The 27384-nt window shown below is 43.6% G+C and overlaps 1 protein-coding gene across 1 annotated transcript; it reads left to right on the forward strand.

Annotated features, from left to right (window-relative positions):
• Positions 1 to 278: 278 nt before the first annotated feature.
• On the forward strand, positions 279 to 23928 carry SENP5 (SUMO specific peptidase 5). Its single transcript, XM_064385411.1, has 10 exons — positions 279 to 435; positions 6150 to 7720; positions 10807 to 10912; positions 11062 to 11209; positions 11818 to 11865; positions 13764 to 13841; positions 17119 to 17256; positions 18943 to 19026; positions 20420 to 20470; positions 20561 to 23928. The coding sequence occupies exons 2-10, from the start codon at positions 6769 to 6771 to the stop codon at positions 20669 to 20671; spliced, it is 1716 nt and encodes a 571-aa protein (XP_064241481.1). The 5' UTR covers positions 279 to 435; positions 6150 to 6768; the 3' UTR covers positions 20672 to 23928.
• Positions 23929 to 27384: the final 3456 nt, after the last annotated feature.

The following is a 27384-nucleotide window of genomic DNA, read 5'->3' on the forward strand; positions in this document are numbered from 1 at the left end:
TGAGAAGCACTTCCACAGACCGTGATATTAATTAACGCTTTATTTTAAAAAGTCGGGTTGGCATTTTTCCAGTGTCTCATTTCCGCGGCCGTTCGCGGGCACAGCGGCGGCCCCGGCAGGACCAGCGCACCGGGGAGGGCCGGTGCCACCCTCGGCTTCGCAGCCCACACGCCCCGCGAGCGCTCCCAGAGAGCGCGGGCAGGAGGCGGCACGGCTGCGCCGGGTGGGGCGAGCCCCGGCCCGGCCCCGCGGCCCCGGCCCGGCCCCGCCGCGCTGCGCTGCGCTGGCTGCCCGGGCGGGCCTGCCCGCGGAGCCGCTCCCCGCCCGTCGCAGGGCTGACGCGGCGGCGCCGGCGCAGCTCCGGCCCGGGAGCGGCGGGGGCGGAGCGCGGCCCAGGCGGCGGCCGGGCTGAGCCGGGCGGCGCCGCGGGCAGAGGTGAGCGGGGGGCGGCGGGCGGCGGCCCCGGCCCGCCCGGAGCTCGGCCCCGCGCAGCGGCGGGGCCCGGGCGCTGTCAGCGCGGGGCCGCGGGCGGGCGGGCGGAGGCCGCGGGGCGCCGCGTGTGGCTGCGCTGCCTTCCGGCCCTCCCTGCGCTCCGGCCTCCTGCCCTGCCCTGCCCGCCCGGCTGTCCGGGGGCTGCCAGGGGCTGAGACCGGGCTGCGGGAGCCGGGGGAGTCCAGGCACGCACGGGGAGGCTGTCCCTGACTACGTGCTGGGAGAGTTGTGGCGCTGATGGGGTTGGTAAGCTGTAGAAGGGAATTTTCAGATGTTGCAAGAGCTTTGTTTCTCCACCATCGGGCTCTCGACCCCACTGCTCTGCCCCCAGGTTGTCTTCTCCCCGAGTTCCCAGTCTCTCCGCAGTGTAGGCACAGCGCTGGTCTGCTCCAGTACTCTTTGCGCTCCCCTCTGTCAGCCCTTCCAAGCCGTGCTGGGACAGGGAGCTCAGGGGCAGCAGCCACGGGACAGGCACAGCAGAGATGTGTTCCTCAGCTAAAGGCTACTTTTAACTAGCCTGCTCTAGTATTTCCAAACTCCACTTATTCTAGCCCAGACTTCCAGCTCAGAAGAGAGATGGATTGACTTTGGTAATGCCCTCATCTTATCTTTTCATGTTGTTAACACAAGAAGAGAAGTATTTTTCAAAAGCTGCAGGAAAATGTGTTTAATACTTGTAGAAATACACTCTCTCTTAAGGAAGGCCTTCAGAAAGCATCAGAAAGACCCTTGACCTCAGACACATTCAAGGAACTCAGATGAAATACAAGTTTCTGTTCCCTTCACAGACCTTGGACAGCAAAATTTGATGGACTTTGTTTCAGCTACTTCCGTGCTTCTGCATTGCAGAGGTATTCAGGAAGGAAGGGACAGAGCTTGAGTCACATTTCATTAAAATCAATCTAAAGGCTGAAGATTGAAAAATGTAAATATCCTTATGCTTTGCCTTATAGAAAAGGATCTTTGTGTTCTTTAATCTAGAAAATGTCCATCTCTGATTTCTGACAGTATGTCTCTTAAAAGTTCTGTTATCCAATATATACAGCTCCATTAATATAGTTTAGCCTAAAGGAGAATGTTTCTGTAAGTAAATTCTATCACCTTGCCAGAAATAAACCCAGCAGTTGTGTATACAGCCAGCTAGGTGAGCCTGTGAGTTCCCAGAAGTGCTGGATGAGGGAAGAGTCCGTGGTAACAGTAGGAGTTGAAACTTTGCAGTGTGACCATGAGGTCACCAGCTGCATGTCCTGCTGTGTTCCTCTGAGTCAGTAACTTCGGACTTTGGCTATTTCTGTATGGTCTTGTGCTAATGAGTTATGTTGTGTCAAAGTGCCTTTCTCTAGGGCTTGCTTCACCTCTGGGACAAAATGTTTGCTTAACAGTTCGCAGAACTGTGCTGGTCAGAAAAGAAAGAGAGGAGGGGATGGTTGCCAGTGCTGGGAGTCTGCTTTTGTATGTGCTAATTGAGTCATTTCAGACTTCCTGACCTTATCAGCTTAGCTCTGGCCACGTGGTGGTTTGAAGAGAGACACCCTTCTCCAGCTTCCTCTGTCTCTTTCCAATTTTGGATCCTGCTTGAGGGAGGGAGGGCATCTTCTTGCACAGCATATCTCAGCTGCACACCATAGTCTCAGGCTGGCTTTCTCTTTCCTCCTTGCCTCCTGTCCTTGGGAGCTGCCCAGACCTCCACTGGGAAAGGCTGAGCTCTGGGTGTTGTAAGAGCTGCCTCCCACGGGAGCAGGTGATGCGTGAGTTACTCCTGCCTGCACAAGGCCACGCTCTCACAGCTGTTCACGTTATTTACATTACTGATGGTCTTAGGAACAAGCTTCTTTAACAAGAATTTCCATGTGTCTCTTGACCCACTGGGCGTGCTGACACAGCCCTAGATGGCTTGAGCTGATCTAAGCAGGAAGGAGAGCTCTTCTGCAGTACTGTGGGTTTGTTCTGCACTTGTGTGGACAAAAGGTTTCTGTGGTCTGACACTTAGGTGTCAGCTAGAAACCTTTGGTGGCGTTCTGTCAGCAGCATTTGCTGGGATTGCTTTCCCCATTTATGTGCTTTTCAGTTAAAACCTGGGGTCTGTAAAACTGTCAAAAATAAATAGGACTGCCAAGGACTAATGAGTGGTTAAACTAAGAGGCTTATAATGGGTGAAAGATGAATGTAAAGTATCTTTTTACAGTGTTCAACTTCACTGAAGGTGATGCAAGTTTCAGCCATGTAAGTTGCAAATGGAGTGATCTGCTGATTGATCTAAGGAAAATAGCTGTGTGCACTGAATTTGTTACTCATAAAGGATGGAGGGCCTCATGTTCTTCCATTCCCATGCAAGTGTGCAGTGCTTGATGTCAAGTTGCTACAGTTGCGTTTGCTCGTGTCTTACCAGAGCTCTTGGGATAAGCATTCTGAAAACTGACTGGTTCCCAAACATTTTTTTTTTTTAATTTCAGTATAAAGCAAATCTATAATCAGAATCTGCCATTAATATAGAGGTGTAACAGTCTGGGGTTGTCTTCATCCAGTGCAAAAGAGATTGTGCCTTTTAATATTTAACCATTTGCAGATGGCATGTCAAACACAGCTAAAGGGGTGAGTTACGGTAAATTTGTTTCACTTTTGGTCTTTGGGCTTTTTGAGTTTGAGGTTTCTGGTGTAGTACTGACAGCATCCCTGTACAGTCACACAGCACAGAAACCTGGCTACCTCCATTGACTAGCCAAACCACTCTCTTAGTGGTACAAATTCCTCAGTTCAGAGATTTTTAATCTCTGTTAATGAATGGGGCATATTTCACTTTCTCTTCAGGTTCTTAAACTTCGGGCAGTGCTTGCTTTATTTTTGGTTTGCATTGCTCACTTCAGTTCCTTTTCTAGCGGTGCACTTCTAAGTTGCCCTCTTGTCTTTCTGGTTTATAGTGCCAAGTAAAGCCAGTGATACTCCTGTAGCACTGGTAGAAAGTAAGTTCTTCAAGCAGCATCTTGAATTAAGTATTTGCATATGGATTATCTTTTGTCACTCTGAGTAACACTGCTGTTAGAAACGTGAACTGCTTTAGCTCCTCAGTCTGGGATTAACTGTTCTTTGGAGGCCTTTAATTTAAGGGTATCCAGACTCAAAACTGATCATGTTTGAAAAGGGAGAGGGGAGGGCAAGAAAACGTTGCTTGGATTAAATGGCTTACTCAAACTTTATTTACACTTTAAGGAGAAACTTTTTGTACAGAAAAGTGGTATAATGTGGAAAAATTGGTGTGGACTTCACAAACAAGCATGAAATATTTTTTAATTCTGTAAGTTATAATTAAAACATTTTTAATGGTCTAAGTTAAAAATTAAACAGAAGAACAGGTAGGTAGAGTAGCTTTCCTAACATCTTCCCTTGTTGCAGTTTTAAGGAGCTGGATTTCATGACACCTATGAGCAAATTATCTATTTCCATTGCTGTTGCTATTATGTTGAAACTGTGGCATCATTCTTGTCTCCATTCAGGTTTGCCTTGGGTCCTTTTTGTTCCCAGAACTTACCTTTGCTAGAATCTGATGCAGTGTTTTTCCTGCTATGACCATGAGTTCCAGTCTTCTCTGGGTAGAGCAGTGGCAGCTGTAGGAATTTCAGCTCCTGAGTAATCCATGGCCATTCAGAGAGCCTTTTCCTGTGTCTGAGGCAGTGTCTGTGGAGGCTGTTGGGTTTGGCTGTCAGAGAGCCAGGAGAAAGGTGGTGACTCCAAATTGTTCAGGAGTGTTCTTAAAAGCTGTAAGGTATGTGGTACCTATTGCAGAGCCTGAGAAGATCAAACCCTTGCCTTCATCTGCAGTGCTCTCCTTGGAATGCTCAACACTCGCCTTGTTGGCAGAAGCCCCTTGTGTATGGGGCTCTGCTGAGAATGTTGGGTTTTGCCTGGGTTTGTTTGTTTTACCTGGATGAAATGTGTCTGGAATAAGCTGTCCTAGCAAGCCTGTGGTTTGGCTGATGTTTACTGGAGCCACTCAAGGAATGTTTTGTAGGTGCTGCACGCAATAGACAGACACATAAGAGTTTGTGGTGGAAAAGCAGGGGTAAATTGCATCTAGGGTAGAGAAATATGGAAGTGCTAGACGAGCGAGTACAAGAAAATTGGTGTGATGAGATGTTATGTCCTGATTTTTCTGATAACTGAGTTGTGTGGTGAGTAATAGAGGGTTACAAAAGAGCCAGGCCCTGTTGCAGTGCTTTTATACTGTTAAGCTGTGCTCTCTGTCAGTGGAGGTTGCTGGGTTTCTTTCTACATTGTAGGTCCAGTGAATTCTGGACAGTTTTCTGTGTGATGGGAATATCTTACCCAAGTGATAAATTACATTCTTTGTCCTCTCTGCATTTCCACTCCCCTCCCACTCCTCCACAAAAACAAACAAACAAAAAAAATCCCAACTGCTGTTTGTGTCTAAGATGAGTAGAGAGAAAAATGCAGAAGAGCTTAAGTCAGGCTTTGAATACCTGGTTTTTGCAGGTGTCATTCATGCTTCCTTAAAAGTCCAATTGTTAATGTTTTATGTTTATTTATAGACTCCTTTATTTTGAGCTACACATGCTTATGTGTAATGATTAGGACAGACATAGCTAAGGCAAAGCTTGCTATAATAGTCTGTAAGTCAGAATAGACGGGCTGGACAAAGTCCTTTTCTGAACTTGAGAAAAATACAAACTTGCAAAATACAGAATGAGATGTACATAGTGAGGCTGGGGCAATTTGCATGAAGCATCCTATGTTGTGTGTGCAGCTTTTGCCTTCCTCTTTCTGGATTCTTCTAATTTCTAATTAATATTTGTAGCTATGTAGTGAAGATAAACAGATATTACAGGACAAACAGATATTACTATGCAGGCGTTACACGCTTGTGTAATCTCAGATATATCCTTACTGAACACTTTGAGATGCCGGTTTTTTAATGGGGAAGGGAGTTTTGAAGATGATTAGCTGCTGTGCTGCATTGGTACTGCTTTGTTAATGCAAAGATAAACACTGATTACAGAAGCTGATAGCGGTGGTGTCATACGAGTGAGGTGTAGCTGTAAATACAGAGCAATTACTTCAGGAGTAAACTGTGTCATTCTTTATCTAGTCAGAGAATCAAAATTTCTGTGGGTGTTTGTGTTTTGCTGTTCCTTTAAAGGAAAACCGTGTGAGCTTGTGAAGTGTTCTCAGAGGCTGCTCACGTTTATTGCACAAGAGTCAGGGCTCCTTTGTACAGTGCTGATGGTGTGGGGTACCTGCACACGCTTGTTGATAACTTGGACTTCAGAGTTTTGTTTTTCAAGAGCCTTTTGCGGCAAACTGGTTAACTGTGCTTGCCCTAGGCGTAGGCAGTGAGAGAGGTTTAACCTCAGGCTAGAGAGTCGTGAATTACATATGGGGAGCATGGGATGGGTGGGAATTACCTGTTTATTGCTCTACCTCTAGGGAAGGTAAGTGAACAAAGCCTGTTTACACACCGAACCACTGCAACTATTACTTGTTTTTCCTTTTGGTGGAAGTGAAAATGTCTTCGGGAATGTGGGGTTGTGAATGGAGGAGGGGTGGAATTTTAGTTAGACATGTGGCCTGAGGGATGTGCCTTAGTATTTTGCTATTATGTTACAGTCCAGATAACTCTGAATTAATTTCCTTTATTCTTTCAGCTGTTTTTGAAGATCATCATGAAGCAGAAAAATGAAAAGCCATAGAAGACATTTGCTTTGGCAAAGAAGTCAGCTGCTGGCCCAGTCCGGAAGATGGACCAATGGTTTTGGGAAGCTTGGGAAATACTGCTTCAAAAAGCAAGTTTTCCTAACTTAGAAGAAAAGACAGAGTGCCCAGCTATTTGCGAGCTTAACTCACAACAAACTGTACAGAATACTGCGGTGCAGCAGGAAGACACTTGAGGTCCAAAGCAGGTGGGCTCCTGATGTGCTTCTAAATGCAGAAACTTGTCCAAAACCTACTGTTGAATTATACAGCTTTCCTTACAAAACTATTGAGAGCAAAAAGATCCCGTCCCTATCACAAAGCTGAAAGCTCATCTGGAGAAGCAGTAAGGCAACTCAACAATGAATCCTTTCAGAGTGAAGATCCCTTGAATGAAGAATTTGAAACTGTTGCTGTTCTCAATAGCATCTCTGGCCATATCCATTATGTCTCATGTGGCTCGCTGGAAGGTGCTGCCTTACCTCTAAAGAAAGGTGGTTTTGTATATACCGTGGAGGAGAGCAATAATGAGGGCAACACAGTCCTGGTAGTTTTAAACAACTATAAAAGGAAATGCTGTTGCAAAGGGAGTGGAATGGAACTTGTGGCCCCTTGACAGCTCTAAAGAGGTCCAAATTTAACCATCATACTGTAAAAAAGAGATTTTTATTTATGATGCATAAGAAACTTTCTATGGTTAGGTTTCGGTATAGAATCATAAAATCCCCGAAACTTCGAGCAAGAGGCAAGACTTGCAAATTAAGAAAAATCAAGCGAAGGTGGGTGCAGAAAGTTACAAGGGACCATCAGGAAACGCTTCAGCAGGATTTTGAAGGTGGATTGTGTAATTTCTTTTCCTCCTGGAAATCTAAAAGTAAGCGTCTTTGGAAGCGGTACAGCTTATCAGATATGAACAATAATACACCCAGATCTTTAGGAGCGGAGAATGAAATACGTGCACCTGAGATCTGCCACACGCAGGATGTGTCCCCTGAGCCATGCTCTGAGGATCCAGAATCCGGAGGGCAGGGTGGCAGTGTGGATGCTGCCCCACCAGAACTGCATGTTAGAGCTTCTCCAGAGGCAGAAGCCTTGCACCAGGTGGAGACGAATGGGGCTCTTGCAGAGGATCATTGCTCTGACATTGTCATCTCTGTGACAGGAAAAGAAATCGCTGTTTCAGATCAAGGTGGTGCAGAATCCAAGGAGGTTGTGGGTGTAGATGGAATGACACTGTTGCAGTCCTCTTTGCAGGATTCTGATGTCAGTGATAATTTTGCAAATGGACCTTTATCCATGGAGCTGACACAGAATGAGGACAGCTCTAGCCAGATGGAAGTAGAAGGCTCCGTAAACTTGGACATTTTTAGTTCAAAATTACTAGATCACCCTTACTGTAAAAGTCCTATGGAGGAGCCTTCACCAGAAAGCACAGGACTGAAATCAGGAACTCGGAAGGGAGGCAAAAGGAGCAGTCAGAAAACTTCCCGGGTGGCTGATGAGCAGTTGGCAACGTGGCTTTGTGGTATAACTTTTAAATACATTAGGGCATCCAGGAGTCCCTGAAAACTGCTGCGTGTATTGTGGCGTTTACATATTGTGTTAATTCCTTTATAAAAATGCTTTCTTACTCTGAATTGTAAAGGTCACTTAGCATAAAATTTGATTAAATGAGGCTGCAAAGAGGAGAGCTGCATGGAGGGACAAATGAATGTTTATCTGACAAGCTATTTTAAGATTATTTTGTTTTAGAGAATACAATGTAGTTTAATTTGAATCTGCAGGAAATTGTTGATAGAAATTTTAAATGTCTTATCATGTGGAATCAAAAGGTTCAGGTTTTTAACTGGTTGACAGTTGTTATTCTTAATTTGGTTTTTGAAAATCCAAGGTATTCTAATGGTTCCTTCTGCCCTTATACTCTCTTTTGCTCACTAAATCACTTAAACTTAAGTTTTAATAGCGAAATACTGTTCATTGTCACTTAGTTTTCTCTCCATTTGTTCACAGAATAAGCTTAATGAATCCTATGAGACAATATTTTTTAAAGACTTGTCTTAGCAAAGGTTCAGCAGAAAGGCTTTGGGGTTTTTTGTGCTATGCTGAGCATGCAGTATTCGATAGTCTCTCTAAAGAGAAGCATGATAAAAATAGTAATTGGTGTCTTATTTATGTGTAGCAGCTTTTTACACACAGAGTAAGGAGCAGTAAGCTAACACGTTTTGCCATCTTGTACCGTCAGTGTAACTTCAGAGATGTTCTGATAACTTCCTTTGGAGAAATTGGCTTTTTAGAGTCCCATAAACTTTAAGCTCTTGTCAGTGAGTGTTAAAGGAATTGTTTGAAGTTTGACGTGCTCTGATTTTTCTGCCTACCTGTTTGTCCTTCAATTTTGCAATTGATTTCGCTAAAGCAAAATGTGAGGAAGGAGACAGTGAACCTCAAGAAATTAGTTAGCTCTCCACCTCCATATCTGTAAGTTAGTGCGGGGTGTGTACCTCTGTGACTGGCTTTATGTCATACAGCAAGGACCAGATGCTGTGTGAGAAACTGAGAGAAACTCTGGTAACCCAGTGAAGGGACCACTTCTGCAATGGAGTTTTGAAGTTTGTCCATCAGAAAAAGAGATGTAGTCCTTCTAGAACAGGCAGGAGCCAAGGTTGTATGAGGGTGGCAAAGGTTAAAGTTTTGTGGTCTGACAGTACAGTACTTCTGAGTTTTCTTGGCTGAAAAGCTCTAAAGAAGAGTTTTAGTTGTAGGAGTTCTTGTGTGTTTAGGAGTGTTGTTAATAATTAACTGCACCCTAAAAGATAGCGCTGACCTGGCAAGAGTTCCTGGGGTAGAAACATGAAGGAGGTGCAAGTGTTAGGGCTGCTCTTGGGTTTTGAATTTCTCTGCAGCAGCTGAACTCAGACTTTAATGGGCTGCAATGCTTAGTGCATTCAGAAGTGCTATTAGGTATCAAACAGCCCCATGGTAAATCCTGTTCATGATGGGTATCTGGTTTTGCCCCAGAACTGAACTTTGTATTCTCTTCCTTGAGTTACACCAGCCCTAGTGAGGTCAGTAGTGCTGGAGGTCTGGAACTCTGCTGCTCTTTAGTTGTAATGACAAGAACAGTCCTTCCTCTGTGCATTAATAAAAAGCCTTTAAAATTTTTACATATTAAAACAGAATAAGGTACACTCATAAGCCCCATGCATTGTCTAGCTAGACTTCTAGCCAGAGAGAGAAACATCTTCCCTGTCACAGTGTACTGAGATGTGAGGGATAAAAGTTGTTAAGCAAAAGTGTGGCAGAGTTGCAGGAAGGTTCTTTTCCCATGAAGAATGCTTCATTGTGGTTTGATCTTGTTCTTTAGTCCTTCCACCCTTCTGTCACACTTCTTGTTATATCTTCATTGCTATTCTCAGCTCATTGTGTTTTGGGTTTTTTCTTGGTCTCTCTCCTTCGGTTTTTATTCTTACTGCTGTTCTGGCACTTTTTCTGTCCAGTGTTTCTCTCATCTTGCTTTTTCCTATCCTGATCTTGAAAGTTTCCAGGAAATGTTCTCAAAGCCTTAGTAAGCACTCAATGCGCTATCCAGTGATGCTCTGCCATCACACCCCAGCCTCAGAAGAGTCCTGGACTTTGGATTAATGCAATTTTCTTGGACTCTGATCTCAGAGCCAGCTTTCTGTACACACCAGCTTTCTGTACACAGAACACATGTTTTCTGCTGCATCTGAAAATTCATTTTCAGAGAGCTGGACAACTTGGTCTTTTTTCTCTTGTTTACTAGCAAGTGTTGAAATCCTGTTCTCCATTCTCTTTCATTCTCAGAGTGGTTTTGGATGCTTGTGTGGAATTTATATCTCCAGTGTTCCAGTCTTGTGTTTGAGGAAGAAAAAAGTCTATTTCCTAGGTTTTTCAATTCTTCCAGCATTCATCTCTTGATTATTTCCAAGTTAATGTCTTTTTCTGGTGTGGTTGCTCAGTGTTTTCCTGGGCAGCGACAGACTGACATGGCTGTCTGTGTCACCTTAAATGCCATCCCTAGGATACAAGGGTAAAGGAGTTAAACTTGCTGGGAGTTTGTGTGGCGTCTTTTCCGTTCGCTGTGGTGCGGCGGCGGAACTGAGCAGGCTGCAAACACTGCCAGCTCCAGCTGCCTGCATTTGAGGAGAGTCATTCTGCCTGACATAAGGACAGGATACTGGCTTTTCAATGAAACCTGTTGCAGGAACTGATGGCTTTTCACGTTGCAGTAAAATGATTTAAAATGCTAATTGAAGCAGGGAAGGGGATGGATTCTTCTCTAGCACTGGTATAATTAGGTTGCTGTATATGTATGTGTATGGCAAGAAGAGGGGGTGATCTTTTCCTGTGAAGCTGAGTGATCAAATTCATGCATTTTTATTCTTGTCCTTCTTCCCCTACCCCCGCTTTTATTTTATGTTGCCAGTTTGAGCTTAGTTTTCTTAAATGTGTACTTACCATGTGTGGTGCTGCATGTTGGTTGGGTGCAGAATGACTGCTGCTGGTACCTGTAAGAACTGAGAGCTTTATTGGATTGGTGAACTCAGAAGCTTTTTATGTGTTTGCACTTTAATTTTTCTGGTATATTTAAAGGATTCCTAGATGAAGTTATGAAGAAATATGGCAGTTTAGTACCACTCTGTGAAAAAGATGTCATGGGAAGATTAAAAGAAGTCTTTAATGAAGATTTCTCCCATAGGTGTGTAGCAGTATCACATTGTACACCTGGTAAAAAACAAAAATCACTTGCATTGCTACTGCATGCTCTACATCTAACAACTAGCAGAACAGAATCCATTTGACATGACCTTGACTTGATTTTTCTCTACCTTTTCAATCCTGTTTTAGAAAACCTTTTATCACCAGGGAAATCATGAAGTATCGGGAAAAACATCCAAAAACCTCCACTTGCAGCTTCCGGGTCTTCTATAATAAGCACATGCTAGATATGGATGATTTGGCTACATTGGAAGGCCAGAACTGGCTGAATGACCAGGTCAGAGATACTTGGTGTTTATGTGCTTCCCTAACCCTTTTTAGCCATTGATATTAGAATACCAGTTGTACACCTTCTGCTGACATTACAGGTGGGCTGTCCTTACTTTACACTTCACAAGTAAAAGGAGTGGTGGGCATCTTTTACAGTGACAGGTGCAGTAAGGCTGGAAGCTGGGAGGTGTCACAATTAGACTGTTTCCTTTTGAAGAAATGATGTTGGACTATTTTGATGAAATAGTGGCTACTCATACAGGTTTTAGTAACTTTCCCCATCCCAAGCTTGAGCAGATTACAAGAATGACAGAGTGAAACAGCAAACTGTGGCCCACAGCCAAGAAACCAGGAAGGCTGCAGAGCCCAGGGCATGCACCAGTAGATTTAAATTGAATTAAACTCATTTAAGATTGAGGCAGACTTCAAGCAGCCAGTTACAGTCTCTCTCCAGGATGACCACTATTAGTTACAGAGTGCTTGTCCTTCAGACAATGTGGCTCTTAAGTCTCCATATTGCTTGTTTAAGTGGGTAGGGGCCTATGTTTTATGGGCACTTGTGAATTTGGGTCTTAAAAAATTGTGATGTATTTGACTATTTACTGACTCTTCCAGATAATTAACATGTATGGAGAACTCGTAATGGATGCAGTCCCTGAAAAGGTGAGGGGGTTTTGTTATTACACAAATGTACCTAATGAGAGATGGAGAGGGGAGGGTGAAACTTTGCACACTTCAGGTATAGAATCAGGATTCAACTCAATGATGGCCTGAGTTGGTTCCATTATAATTTGTTGCTGTGTGCTGCTCAAATTTTCTACCTTTCCTTTTCCCTTTTCAGTGCTGTTGCTCCTGTTTCAGGAGGTGACTGTATTAGCCCTGCAGGTGGTCTCTGTGGTAGCCTGATGTCAGTGATGTACCTGTAGAGGACAGGTGCCCTGTTTTGGTCCATCCCACTCTCCTTACTTCCCCAGAGGTTTCTGTTTCCAGCTTTTCTGCTTCTAAAGTGCTGAATTCATGCCTTTGCTCACCAGCCTGGTGTTTCAGCTGAAATTTCTGATGAAGATGGATTTCTGCTGAGATGACAAACCTTGAGTGTTAGCATCTGAGCCATGCACATGTGCTGCTTGCACTCGCCCTCCCGCCCACCTCGTAGCTGTGGGGGCTGTAACAGCTCAAGCTGTGTCAGCTGCCTGCCTGGTGAATGTGAATTTGTGTGGAGCTGCTTGGTTCCTTGGCAGTATTGACTCTGCAGGACTCTGTTTTGTGCATCCTCAGAATGCTTACAGCTTTGCAACTGCAGTGCCTGACTGTTGGTGGCAATTGAGAGAAAGAAAGCAAAAAAAAGTAATCAAGATAACACACCCCCCCCCCCCCCCCATTTTGTGACTAAATTTGCAGCAGTGACAATTATAAAAACCCATCTGTTTAGGGACAGAAGAGTTTTCAGGTGAGACCACAAAGGAAGAACCAAACAAAGCCATTCTTAGATGAGCTCTGCACAATGTAACTCTTAAATCTTCAAGCTCTGAAGAAATAGCGTTGTTGCTTTGATTGGAGGTGATGGTGATTCTTCATTAGTATTCTCTGTATTTCCTGAGTGTGCTAGGCTAGGGGTATTGGAGATTGTATCTGTTTGCTTGTGTCTGCTTTTTCTTCCTAGTGCATAATTGAAATCCTCATGGGAGATTTTGTGCTGGTACCTCAGAATGTGGTTTTGAAGTCTGTTGGCATAGCTAATGGCTATTAGACTGTGTTCTCAGATGCTGAATTTTCTAACTTTTTTTTTCAAGTAACAGCTCAAGCCTTCTACCACCTCTATACTAGCAGAATTATTAAAAACAGATGTTGCAGATTTCTGTTTGTATTAATCTGTTAGTATAATTGCGAGAAGCTAAGCACAGGGAATAATAGTGTTAACTCAGAGCTAATTTTTTTTTTTTTTTGCATAAGCATACATTTTTTTTTGTCCTAAATGTCAGTTTTCACTTACCAAATGGATCAGTCATACCTTAAAAATACTTCTCAATAGCAGAATATTGTTCATGTCGTAAGAGTTGAATGCCAAAGACAATGTTGTTGGACTAAATCTCATAACTGTTTTGATCAATTTTCTTTTTCTGAGTCTCAGCTTCCAGCAACTAAAGCCAGAAGTTACTCCCTTCTTCACCACCCCTGCTTTTCCAGTCCAGTGTTCTCTTCCTTGATCCCTGTAAAGAACAACAAAAACTAACTCATTGTCCTGGTGTTTTTCTCCTAAGTCTGTCCCCAACAAAAAAATCAAACATGATATGCCTGGAGATACAAAAATGTAAATATAAATGCTGCAGTGGCTCACATGATATATTATAGGGAAATGAGGCTTATTTTATTAGCTTGCTGAAGAACAGTAAGAGTTGAGGCTTGGCAAAGCCTCTGTTTGTCCCTGCTGGGGTTCTGTTTCTAAACCTACATTAAATATTGCCTCATTACAACTTGTTTTGTATAAATTATCCTGGGGGAAGGGGAATGACTGTGCATGAAAATTTCTGTGCTCATTGCTCCTCTCTCTCTCTTTTTAGGTTCATTTCTTTAACAGCTTTTTTCATAGACAGCTCGTAACCAAAGGATATAATGGGGTAAAACGATGGACTAAAAAGGTACCTTTAACATGGTGTCATCAGTGCTGGGTTCTGCTGGGCTGGGCTCCACTTCCACTAACTGGAAGCTCGGTTACAGTGTTTGATTTTCAAAGGATGGGTTAGCAAAGGAGCTGTACAAAGTGGGAAGGGCTTGATGAAAATAGTAGTGTGGCTCTATTCAAGTTAGTACGGGTATGTTGTGCTTGGAATGGCTAAATCTTCAGTGGGAGGTTATCTCTTTGTATATGTTCATGCAAGTTGTTAATTTAACTGCAAGAAATGTCTCTTACTGCTCCTGACAGTGCCAGGTACACTAATCTACAGGAGAGCAGACTTAATTCTGCTTCTTCCTTTTATCTCAGCCTGATATTCTTTGACAAAATCAAATTGTTACTCCAAGTAACACATGCCAGGTACTAGAAAGCAAAAAAGAGACCCATGGTTAATAAGCCAGACTGTTGTTCTCTTGACAAGAACAGAACTCACCTTGCTTTCCAGAACCCACACCAGATCATGGGTGTGATATTTTCAGGGATAGCTAATGCAAAAAGAAATACTCTCTTTTTTCTTTTTTTTCTATGAACATTTGTCCTTTCTAATATGGGAGATGAGGCAAGACTAATCAAAGGCCGTGTTTGAATGTATGATCTTTCTGCAGAAGTACTTAAATAGCACACATCTGTGAAATGCTAGAGATGAACTCATTATCCAAATATAAAATCTATTCATATAATTTATTAAAAATCTCTTTAAAGAGAGATGGAATATCAGTGCTTAATATTCCCACATATTATTTTTTAAACGTTCCTTTTCTCCAGCAACCCAAATTTTATAAAAACCCCCAAAATTAAGGTAGATTCTAGAAGCAGGATCTGTATTGTTGTTGCTGCTGAGAGGTACCTAATGAGACAGGACAATTTTTAGATATTTACACATAAATTCCTAAAGAATCTCTCAAGCAAGAATGAGAATTAAGCAGTTTCTATGGGAAGGATTTCCTTCATCCTGCAGTGTGCAATTAAGGGGAATTTGTTTCTGCTCTTTAAATACACCAGAGTATTGCACCATGTTTTGTAAATGTTTTCTCCTGGGATACAGAATATCCTGTGCTGGCTCTGGCTGCAGTGGTTTCAGAGCTCCTGTTAGTGTCTGTCCTTGATCACCCATCACAGTGACCCTCCTGATTCACTGTTGTGACCCAGAGCTGACTCTGCTCTCGTGGTGAAGTGAATCTGGGTTGCCACCACTCTTCCTGTACATCAGTTTGTAACTAAATACAAACTTTTGTCTGCCTGTTTCTGCTTTTCTGCTGCAGGATTGCACACCTGCAGTAATTCCACAGCTAGGGCCACATGAGGACCCTTGAGTTTTGTGTGGCTCTGCTGTTGCTGGACATCACAGAAGATGTAGTTCATTTCTCTTACTGCAGTTTTCCTTTGTGGTCTCAGCTTGCTGCTGGCTGATATCCCTGTGCTGCTCTCCAGGAGTGGTGGATTGGTTGCAGTGAATGTGCTGTAATCTGGTCAGGAAGCAGTTTCTGCAGGTGGGAGCAGGGTCGATGCTTGTCACAATCAAAGGACTGTTGTGAGCCAGGCTCGGCTGATAACTGCTGTGAATGCCCACACCTTTTTGTCACTTCGACTTCCTATTGTTACTTAAGAAATAGACTTTTCTTTCCTACAAAAGACCTGCCCTTGCCAGTAGTGTTGCAATTATGTACTGTTCAAATTGCACAGTGCTTAAAAAAACAGGAAAAAAGCTTAGAAATCTTCCCACAGGATGAGTTCATTTAGTTCAGGATTCTATTTTTGCTTATTTTCTGGACTGTGCCACCAAAACCCCAGTAATTAGACACTTCTTTCAAGAGGAGCTGGGAGAAGGAAGATCATGAAAGGCCCTGGCTTGGCTGGGCTCCAAAAGCATAAGGGCTCATCTGCCATACAGACACTGGGGGTGTTGCATCTGATCTGCTTGTTCTGTACTTCAGGACTTCTTCCCTTGTTTGCTTGCCTGTGACCACAGTACATCTGCTACAGAGCTAGCTTTGAGAAAGGATGAATCTGCTCTGCCTTCTTGCCCTCCTTTCTTCTGTTCACCACAGCATCCTGCACTCCTCTGCTTTCCTCTGGCATGTCCCAGAGCCTGTGTTAGAGCAGAAGGGGTCAAACTGCAAACTTGCTGGTTTTGTGGGGTGTTTGTAATTACAGCCTCTTCATAGAATCATGGAATGGTTTGGGTTGGAAGAGACCTTACAGATTAACCAGTTCTGCCCCTCTGCCATGGGCACCTTCCACTATCCCATTCAGCCTGGCCTTGAACACTTCCAGGGATAGGGCAGCCACAGCTTCTCTGGGCAACCTGTGCCTGTGTCCCAACCCTCACAGGAAAGAATTTCTTTCTTCCATCTAATCTAAACCTGTCCTATGTCAGTTTAAAGCCATTCCCTCTTGTCCTGTCACTCCATGCCCTTGTCCAAAGCCAATCTCCAGCTTTATTGTAGCCCTTTAGGTACTAGAAGGTGCTATAAAGTCTCTACGGAGCCTTCTCCAGACTGGACAGCCCCAAGCTGTCAGTCTGTCCTCATGGCAGCGGTACCCAAGGCCTCTGGACATCTTTTTGGCTTCGTCTGGACCTGCTCCAACAGGTCCACCTCCTTCTTACATATGGGGCCACAGAGCTGGACACAGCTCTTGAGGTGTGCTCTCCTGTGAGAGCAGTAGAAGGGCACGGTCTCCTCCCTCACCTGCTGGCCTCACTGCTTGTGATGCAGCCCAGCATGCAGGTGGCTTTCTGGGCTGTGAATGGGCTGTGAGTGCACATTGCTGTGTTGTGTTGAGCTTCTCATCAACAGCCCCAAAGTCTGTCACCTACTCATTTCTATCAGCAGCTCTGATAGAAATGAGTGGTGCTCACACTGGACAAGTATCATTACTGAAGAGATGAAGAGCTAACCTAAACTGGGGTTCAGTTGTATTGCCATCATTACCTAAGAAATCCCACTTCAACACAGATGGTGTGCTGCAGCATGAGCAGGATTTTGTCACAAATACAGTAGTGATTAATTCTGATACTGTACAAGGTTCCTCAGCCCCTTTCTGAACTGTAGCTGTATTCCTGTGCCTGCTAGTAAGTTGTGTATTAGGTAAACATGAGGAATGTGGTGAAAGAGTGAGGGGGGCAAAAGAAGATTTCAGTTGTGGAGTGATAGACAGGAAATCTGGAATACAATTAATCTCTTGCTTTGCTGTATTCTGCCTGTGGAACTCTGTGTGATATATGTTGTTCTTTTTGCCAGGTGGACTTGTTTAAGAAGACTCTCTTGTTAATTCCTATTCACCTGGAAGTCCACTGGTCCCTCATTACTGTGAACATCCCCAGTCGAATTATTTCATTTTATGATTCCCAAGGCATTCATTTTAAGTTTTGTGTAGAGGTAAGAGTGACAGCTGTGTCTGCAAAGTCTGAACTGTTTTCTTAAAGGAAACACTCCCCCTTTGTTTCTGTTCAGCCATAAACTTTAAATGTGGCATGTCTGTCATTGTCTTGCTGTGTATGAAATGAGAATCAGCCTGTCCTGCTGAGGAGTCTGAAGCACAGAGCTCGAGGGTCACACCAGAGCTGGGAGCTGAGGTCAGGCTGCCTATTGCCCAATTAGCCTGACCGTGTAATCAGCACAGCTTTGGTGACTCTGACTTGGCACTCCCACAAAAAGCAGGAGCTCAAAGCCCAATGCCATGGGGAAGAGAAGAACCCCAAGGAGAGTGAGGGCATTTCTTTCATCTGTTAAGGGACTTGTGTTTAGGATAAATGATAAATTGTGGTCCTTTAGGGGATAGGTTGCCTGGGTGAGAGCACAGGACTGAAGATGCTGCAGCGTTGCCCAGTGGGGTTTATGTGTTACTGTGCTATTAACAGTGTGTTGCCTTTTTCCTTGTCCTGCATTGAAACAGGGTGTTTGCCTCTGGTTAGAACCCAGCAACCTTTCAGGGCTGCAACCTGAACACTGGGGTTAAATTATCAGTCTTCCTGATAAAGAACAGCCAGGAAATTTTTGCTGGGCTTAGCAAATTGTAATGACCCTCTTACAAAAGCTAATTTTGTCAACTTAATTGCTTGCTTGATGCAGCAGCCCTCTACTTTTAACTGTGTGTAGTTGTTGGCTTACAGAAGAGTAGTAATTATTGTACCCAGGAGAGTTCCCAGCTAGGACTTCTGAATGAAGATAGTATGCCTGCTGGCATTTGCTGAGGATGAAGCTAATGTTTGTCCTGGGAGCAAGAGATCTCATGCTCTCTAGCTTGTGAACGTGCAGCATGAACCAGCCATCCCTCTCAGCAGCCCTATGGTCTCTCCTGCAGCCTTGCAACCTGATCTCTCCCATCCCATTCCAGGCAAGGCATTTGCACCCAAATGTCTCACATGAAGAAATTTTATTTCTGCCTGTTCTAGGGATAGGAGGGAGCAATACCCCAAAATTCACTGTGATCCACACACTAAGGTGAATATTTGTGTGCTGCAGTGTTTAAATTGTGCTGTAAATTCCCAGCCTGTTTACAGAGAAGTAGGATTTGCTTAACCCAAGACCATAGTCTCATTTATCTTGCTTCCTTCTCTTCGCTTGTGTCAGCCTATTTTTTTTTTTTTTCCTGTATGTCACTAAAACTCTCCCTGGAGCTTTGTTGATTAGCTGCAGAACTCGAACATTTTGTATTGAGATTCCAGCAGGAAAATGTGGCTGTATTGAATGTATTGAAGGGCCTTGGTGTCAGCCACTAAGCCAGGAAAGAACACATGCCAGGCTGCTCCTTTTTTCTCTGCATGTCTGGGAGTACTCCGACCTTGTGCCTGGGTGCCACAGCTAGTCTGGTATGAAGTAGAGCAGGGTACAGTGTAGCTGAGGGGTGTTAGAGCTCCCCTTGATAGACTAAAATGAGCCTTGATGGTAGAAGGCACAGCACCCACCAGAGTTCATTCCTTTACCTCTAGATTTTAGCTCAGCTCCTAATGCTCACCTGAAATTTGTCCCCATTGTCAAAAGGATGCCAACCAAGCAGTCAGTGTTTCTCTCCTGTTCTTTAGTGGGTGAATAATGTTGCTTTTTTTCCTTTCTTCTTTAAAGAACATTCGAAAGTATTTGCTGACTGAAGCAAAAGAGAAGAATCGCCCCGAGTTCCTTCAGGGTTGGCAGACTGCTGTGACAAAGGTAAATGACAGCACTTTGAGCCCTGGGGCCTGACTTTATGGGAGATTTCATGAAACTGCTTCTAAATTCATATATTTGTACAAGTACTAAATGAATTTATGCTGCCCACATGGAGGTTGCTGGGAGAGAGGCAGGTAGTTACACGTGGTAATTCCAGCTCTGTTGGTCATTCAGCTCCCACCAGGGCTTTAGCACTTCCTGCAAGTGGCTTGGTGATCTGAGCCATTCTCTGGACAATTAAATGTGTGCACAGCAAAACCTGCACCTGGTGTCCAAATTGACACAAGGTCAAGGACTGACTGAGCAGGACACTCAGCTGCCCCCCTTCTCCTGAAAGGGCTGTTCTGAATGGATGGGCTTTGGTGAGGGAGGGAACAGGCTGCTGTTGCTACTGCTGATATTTTATGTTTGCTATGGATAGAGGGCTTTGGTCTCCAGGGCTGTTTGTGGCACATTGCGTTTGATCACAAGTAAACAAAGTCTGGCAACAGTAAAAGGGAACAACTTGTGTGTAGTGTAAATGAGGGAATATGTAATTTGTGTAGCCATCCCATAATGGCTCCAAAGATATAAAACAGGTCATTGCACACTAGACGTACTTCCAACAGCTCCCTTCTTGCACAGATTTATTTTTAGATGCTGATACAATGATAAAATGATTCTTCTCTGCACTCATGCACAACCTGTGCAGTCAGTTCATCCTCCTGCATTCTGTGAGGCAGAAGATCTGGGAGTTGAGAAAAAACAATTACTTTGCCTTTTCAAGTGCCAGAGACATAATAGCACTAGTGATTGGAACTTTTTAGCTCTGCATATCAAAATTGAGTATGTTTGAGGAAATAATGAAGGTTGAAAGTTATCATTTGAGACTGCCTTGCTCAGTCCTGTTGCCTAGTGATGAACCATTTGTCATGTTCTCTGAAACCCTTTGGTGTGGCTGGGGGAGGAAAGCCACTGCTCGTACCATGGATGCTGAGAGTAATCTTCCTCTAGGCCTGTGTGACTTTGCTGATATAGTTTTGTCCTGTGTAAAGTAGATAATGCTGTACAAACATTTATTTAAACTAATTGAGAAGCTGTTCTGTGTAGGTCACTAAAAGAAAATAAACTTGAAAGAAAGACTGTAATTTATTTTCTGTCCTACACTATATATTTTTCTAAATATTAGGTGTTATTCTAACAAGGTGTTGAGTGTCACCTTGCAAACTTTGGGATGAGAACAAGTAATTACAGCTCCAGTTTCTGGTGCTTCAGAACAGCTCTCTCTGAGCATGAGACAACTGATCCTTATGCTGAATCTGCTTTTGGACATTAAGCAGGAGTTAAATAAAGGATCTAACTAAGGAAAAGGATAAAGATCTGACTTGTCTCCGGTTGTTTCTTTTCCTTTCAGTGCATTCCACAACAGAAAAATGACAGTGACTGTGGGGTTTTTGTGCTCCAGGTAAGAGTATTCCTATGTAAAAACCAGTGGCCTACATTGTTGATGTAGTAAATGTCCTTTTTTTCAACCAAACCTTTTCCTTTTCCCCAGTACTGCAAGTGCCTCGCCTTAGACCAGCCTTTTCAGTTCTCCCAGGAAGATATGCCCCGAGTGAGAAAAAGGATTTACAAGGAGCTGTGTGAACGCCAGCTAATAGACTAATAAAATGCAGCCAACCTAATTTCTCTGGCATTTCTGACAAGTTGCAGCTGGTGTTTGTGTACTTGAATTTCTGAAAATTTCCATGAATTTTGAGCGATTCTCAGCTGAGTGGTGTGGCCACTGTTGTTACCTCAATCTTTTGCAAAGTTCTTTAACTGGCAGAACATAACAGAGCTGCCATAGATTATTCCTAATGTCAGTTTGGTTCTCTTATGTTCTTTCCTGTATTTAATATTTATTATTTCAGCATGCATATAGGCAAAGCATGCAACTAAAACCATGAAACAGTAGATTTGGGGCACCTTTGAGGTGTAGCTAGAAATGACAAATACAGGTGAATTTGTCTGGAAAAATAAAGATGCATGATATGTTTTCTGATGCAATAATGCTTTGAATGTATCAAAAAAAATCAATGCCATAAAAAGAACAGCTAGAATGTATTTGATAGTTCCATTGTCCCTGTTGTGGCTGTGTAATACTGGATACCACATTTTAGGGTGGCTAAACTCATCTACAGCTTTAATTTGTGAAGACCCCCTTTTTCAAATAGTCCAAGTTGCTAATAAAGTTTGTTCTGCTAGCATTTTTCTGGCTGTCATTATCAGCCTGTCCCTATAGACAAAAAGCAGTCTTTGCACAAATAAAGCTTCAGCACTTGTCTGTGTAAGAGAAAGTACAGAAGTGTTCAGTCAGTCAGATAGATGGTAAGTTCCTAGATGCTGCAGAAGTCTCCATGATGTGTGTATTAAGGGGAATTATAAAGCTGGCCCTGAAGAGTCACAGCCTAGATAGCAAGATAAACTCCTTGGCAGTAACTGTTTACATCTCAGATGGCTTTGAGTCATTTCTCAGATCCACAATATGCAGTGAAAATGTACCATTTCTCCCTTCAGCCCTGTCTTCAAAGCTTGTTGTCTTTAATCTCCCATTGGCTTTTTGCTTTTGTTCAAATGTAAATTAATTCATTTCTGCTGCGTCTGCTGTTTGATTGTCTCGAACATCCCTGTTTTGTTTTTTTTGTCTGTGTCCGGTGGCACCGATGGGTCTGGGTGGGAGTTGCAGCCCTTGTGGTGGGTGCAGTGCAAGCACAGCAAGGTGATTTCATCCCGCTCCAGAGGGGTGGGAGCCCACGAGCCCAGCCCTGCACTTCACAGGGCTGTTGTGCTGGGCAAAGGGTGGGTGAGAGTGGTGGATCTGCTGGGCTTTCACCTTGGGCTCTAAACTGTGATGTGCTCCTTGCTGAAGAGAGCTACTTCTGTTTGAAGAGATTGTTGTCTGGCACTGCTGCACCGGCAAATGTCTTTGCTGTGTTTTTCTGCCAGATACAGGAATGAGCCCAGAGGAAAAGTATTTTCATTGCTAAGCATCATCTGCTGCACAGCTTCACTTTGTGTCCATCCGTAGCCCTGGCTTCTGATGGAGGAAAACCTCTTTGAGTTTTGAGTTCCCTGTCTTGCAAATTAATTCAGACTTGAGCTAAGCCAGGTGCAAATCCCTCCTAGATGACGGGAGGGAGAAGGGAGGGAGTGCCAAGCACAGCCAGGCCAGGAAGTGAAGCACGTGCACACTGCTGTGCTGGAGAAGGAGTTCCTGCAGTATTCTTGCGTGTTCCCACTTCCCCTTGTTGGCAGCTGGCAAGGACTGGCTTAATTTAGCAAGATAAGGAAAGCCTTAAGCACTTGGTTAGATAATTTAAACGAGGAACTTAATGAATCAGAAAGAACCTAATACCCAGACAGCCAAGATACATCTGCCCATTGTACGGTGCAGAGCACCCCACAGCACATGGTTTATTTGTGTTTCCCTGAGGTGTAACTGACAGGACAGCAGCATCTTCTTGAGGTGAGTGCTTGTGAGCAGTGGAGGGTGACTTCCATGAAAACTGAAATTTGGCATGTAGTTCCTCTTGTGGGGTGGCACATACAAGCCAGTGCTGCCATTCTCATCTTCTCTGTGCACTGCTGTCACATGAAGGGTTCCAATGCTTATGTGGTGGGACAGCTGATCCATGCCACAAGTAACCCAGAGGACAGTTCTTACCTCAGTATAACTTACTAAATGTGCATCCCAGTATGAAGGAATACACAGAAATGGGTGTCCAGGAAGAGATGTGGAGGTGGTGCCACTTTGGGTGCATGAAAGTGAGGCTTTATTTTCAAGTAAGAGTCGTGGCAGAAAGGGAGTGGAACAAAAAGAGCTGCATGAGCAAATAGCTTTTATTTTCAGAACTTGAGCAATTGTTAAGGAAGCTTGAAAGGTGTCCTGTGAGACTACCAGCCTGGGAGGCTCAATGCCTCAGAGAAAGACCCTCATTTTATTGTGCAAGTTGCCTTGTTGATGGATATTTTTCATTGCATGGGAATGTGCTGGAACATTGCACTACAGACAGTTGTTTCCTAAGGCATGGTGCCTACTACTGGTTGGTAGGCATCCATCTTGCTCTGTATGAGATGGTGAGGAGTCTTTAATCACCATCCCCTTATCAGCAGCATCAGCCAAAGCACAGGATTTCTGTGAGCTGTGTGTTGAACGTGGGTGCTTTGAAGCAAGTGCATGTGTGTCCCAGATCATTTGAGGGGCGGGGGCTTGCATTTGAATCTGCTGCCTTGTGAACTGGGGAACAGGGTGGGGAAACATGCATGTTGGAAAGTATTTCTTGTGTGCTTTCTTGTCATCTAGAGGTTTCCTGACAAGTGTTCCAGTTGGTTATGGGGCAGCACAGAAGAGTTGCACTTGAGTCTCCAGCTGTGAACACACCAGTGAGAGGCCTCTGAAAAAAAAAGGAGGGGAAATTGAAAACAGATCTAATGTAAGCAAAGTATGTTGGTGCAGTGTTGAAATTAATCACAGGCAGTCGGAATCTCAGGCTCTGTAATGGTGTATCCTGTGAAACTGGACTAATTAACTCCTCCTTGAGAATGTCTTTGATGCCTTAAAGGAGATGGACTTCATAATCTGTAGTCATTTTACTAGTTCTTAAAACATTCAGAACTATGTAGAGTGTTTTTATTATGAGAGGCACATTTATGTGGATGTAGTTATGGCTGTTAGCAATTCCATTAATGTGATCTTCAGATTTTCATAAATCACTCTGAACTGGTTTGGCAGATGCTTAAATTTCACGACTTGTTCCAAAGAGATTGTCTCGCTGTGCTGATTTATACAAATAGTCCCAGAACTGTTGAAGCCTCTGCCTTGTGCGTGACAAATTTAAGCTACCTGAGTTGTAATAAACCTTAAACAGAATTGAAAATGAATTATCAGTTTCCATTCCGTTTGCTTTAATCTATAGTTTTAAATGACTGTGCCCCTGATGCAAATCAATAAATGCAGAGTATGGCCTTGATTCTGCAAGGTGATAGAGAGATGCCTATGGCTGAGCTGCTGGCACTTGCAGAATGGAGGCTGGACCTTTGTGCTGTCTCATATGCAGTTGTTCTGTTCTTACCTGGCTCTCTTGAGTGCGAAGGTGATATTTTGAATGTTTCACATGCACTGATCACCAAGCCAGACAGGCTTGCACAGAGCTGCTGGCTTGTGTTGAATCTCCAGTGTGATGCCTAACCTACCTTTACTTTCTCAGACTTTTGATTGGCATTATCTACTGTAGCCTTTACTCCATTCAACGTGAAAATTTAAACCTTGGAAAGTGCTGCAGAGTTAACTCCACTGAGCAATGACTGTGCACTGTGGGTGTGCTCTTGCATTGAATGAAGCCCATGTTCCTGTGCAGTAATAAAATTGAGTTTTACCATAAACCCTATTTTCTTTCAGTGGTTTGGTTTCATTTTAATTTTAAAAGCAACCAATGTGATGTTTGAGGGAATGTTTGTAGCAGCTTGTTTTGGGATGTGTTATTAGGAGAAGCCTCTCCAGTTGATTAGTTCAATAACTCTGAGCTGAACACTAATGATGCTCTCTGTCTCACAGTGATGTAACTTACTGTGGTTTAAGTTCTGACAACATACAAGATTGGAGATGTCACCCATTGCATAAATAAGAGTAGAAATCTTGCATTAGACACTTTCTTCTAAGGTGGCATTTACAAAACACAAATCTGTCAGCAGAGCACATAGGACTTAAATTGCTTTTCTAGATCAAACTACACTAATGCCCTTCCTGTATTGCTTGTGGATTTAGCTGTGTAACTATAGAGTTAAATCTTGTCTTTGCTACATGTTACAAAGCTATACAGCTTGTGAATTTGTGATAATGGTGAGAATGAAGGCTTAGCAAATGTCTCTTTAAGCTATTAATCATGAGACTGGCAACATCATTGTCTTTATTACATTCATAATTTAAAAATCCTATCATGGAGGAGGAAACATGGATGCTTGTTAAATATATTCTTCAGCGGAAAGTACTAAGAAATCAGATCATTAAAGTACAGAATCATAAGAGACACTAGAGCCTTGCCAGGAACAATAATTACTATTTATATGTAATAGGCACTGGGAGGGAAAAGATGAGTCTGGTTTGCTTATGCCTGAACTTAATGGGTTTTATGAGTAACCAGCTAGAAGGATTTAGGGATTGAATTTCATTTCAGAGTATGTAATATTACAAACTACAGAGCTAAAAACTGTTGTAAACGGAGCGAAATATCTTGAGAAATCAGCTGGTTTGTTTTCTCTCAACACAAGTAAGCAGAACATGTGCGAAGCAGCTCCAGCTCCTGCCTGAAATCCTGATGATTTTTCATTCTTGGGTTTAATTTCAGCATTGCTGGTAACTCATCTCCCCTAGCCTGGCACTTTGAGGTTCCAGACCTTACCTGGGCACTAAGGTTACCTGGGGCTCTTTACAGGCAACTTTGGGAAGTGGCTGAGAGATCAAAAATCCATTGGAGAATCTGTTTGCACCACCTTGTGATAAATGTTTTGTGGGAGGAAGGGCAGGGGAGAAACTGAGCTTTAAAAAAGATGTATTTAACTGGATAGTGTGGGTCAGGTCATGTTTATGGTATGTATAGAGCTTGATGCAGAAAAGGAGCCATCTTGTTTATAGAAACCTTTGAGATGAGTGGGAGAGAAATGCAGGGAAGAGATGCCTTCTGCAGGGATCATTGCTCTGCACAAAGGGACACTCAGTCTTGCTTCAAGCCTGTGCATTTTACATCAACTTAATGCAGGCAGCAACTGCAGCAAAGGAAGAAATGCCCTCTGCAGTGTTCAGCTGAACATCACGTTTGTTTAGGGCAGTTGGGGCTTGGCAGTTTCTCCTCAGCATCTCTTGACAGCTCCAGCCCATTGAAGAGCTGGCAGGCGTTGTGCTCCAGGCAGACACGGGGCTGCTCCAAGGGAAATGCTCACAAATCCAATCGATTCCAGCTCACCTTTCAGGTCTGGCTTCTTTGGGGTTTCAGGTTTGGGGGTTGCTGGTTTTTGTTTTGTTTTTGAAGAAGTCTGAAATACAGAGAGTTTTAGGGTAATTTTTCAGTTAGTATGTTCCCTTTTCATTCAGGAAACTTGGCTTAGGAGATCTGCTCTGAGTTTTGCATACTGAAATGCTTCTGTTTCACTAGTAATGGGCAGAAAAGAGTCTTCAGGGCCGAATTTTTGGCAGAGTTTTGGGTTTTGTTCTCTGGTGAATGGATCTTCAGGTCAATGGTTTTATCCCTTTAGAACATGAATATAGCTAAATTATTCTTAAGTAATGAAACGTAATGCTTTGAATTAATGACCACTTAAGATTCTTGTAAGCAATTGGTTGTCCCCAGATGGGATGTTCTAGTCCTTAGAAGGGACTGGGAAGTATTTAAGTGGATCAGTGCTATTTATAAAACAGGGAGCATAAAGGTCTAGCTCCCAAATTCACTCTCTGATCATTTTACCTGAACGAACACCAGAAACAGAGCATTTAAGTTCTGATGCAGTTCTTGGAAGGGCTGTAGCTCATGGCCTTCCCTGGGGCTGTGGGGGTTCCCTGGGTGCAGCCTGAGTCAGATGGATCTTCCCAGGGTACTCTTTGGCCACCAGATGTCACGCAAGGACCACCAGAGCAGCGTGTGCTGCTGTGCTCCAGCTCCCAGCTCGTGGTTGACCAAGCCATGGTGTCTCCTGGTTGCGTGTCGCTGCCACGTCGGTGCTTGTCTTCTCACACGTTCCTCAGCAGCGTCTGCACTGCAGTTGCAGAAAGAATGTGTGTGTTAAACCAACCCCCCCAGCACCACCTTCCACCCACCATCAAATCCACTGAAAATCCCTCTGTATCAAACATGTAAGTGTTTGGCTCCAGTGCGATTACTCCAGAGTCCCATCAATTTTACAAATTGGCCGAAACATTTTTTGGTAGAGAAGCCTTGCATACCAGAGGTCTTTAGTCTGATCAAACTGCTGCCCTACCATAGATCATGACTGTTATTTTTATAACTCTGTATTACCATGGCAAATGCTGGGAGGGGGGAGAAACCACATCAGTAGCAACTTCTGTCTGATTTGTGGTCATATGCTTATAACTTGACATGGTTTTGCAAATAACTAAACAAAACCAGGAATTCGTTTAGGGGAAGAAAAAAAACCCTACCCAAAACTCCAGAAAATGGCTGCATCAAATATCTTGTGTGGAGTTTGAATTGCTCACAATTTGCATCTTTTAATGGAAAATGGTTCAGTGCAGGAATGGGAACTGGTTGTCCTCTGTTAGTGAGCTGGGACTGTGCTGTGGCTGTGGCTGTCAACCACTGCCAAACACTGTGACAGCCTCTGGGCCAT

This window comes from Passer domesticus, chromosome 11 (genome assembly GCF_036417665.1).
Source record: "Passer domesticus isolate bPasDom1 chromosome 11, bPasDom1.hap1, whole genome shotgun sequence".
Classification (NCBI taxonomy): Eukaryota; Metazoa; Chordata; class Aves; order Passeriformes; family Passeridae; genus Passer; species Passer domesticus.

Bases quoted from the DNA above. Each gene is read 5' to 3' on its own strand.
- SENP5 (XM_064385411.1), top strand. From the start codon at position 6,769: ATGCTGTTGCAAAGGGAGTGGAATGGAACTTGTGGCCCCTTGACAGCT. The intron at 11,210-11,817 runs GTCAGAGATACT...TGACTCTTCCAG, and splicing joins AGAACTGGCTGAATGACCAG to ATAATTAACATGTATGGAGA. The intron at 19,027-20,419 runs GTAAATGACAGC...TTTTCCTTTCAG, and splicing joins GGCAGACTGCTGTGACAAAG to TGCATTCCACAACAGAAAAA.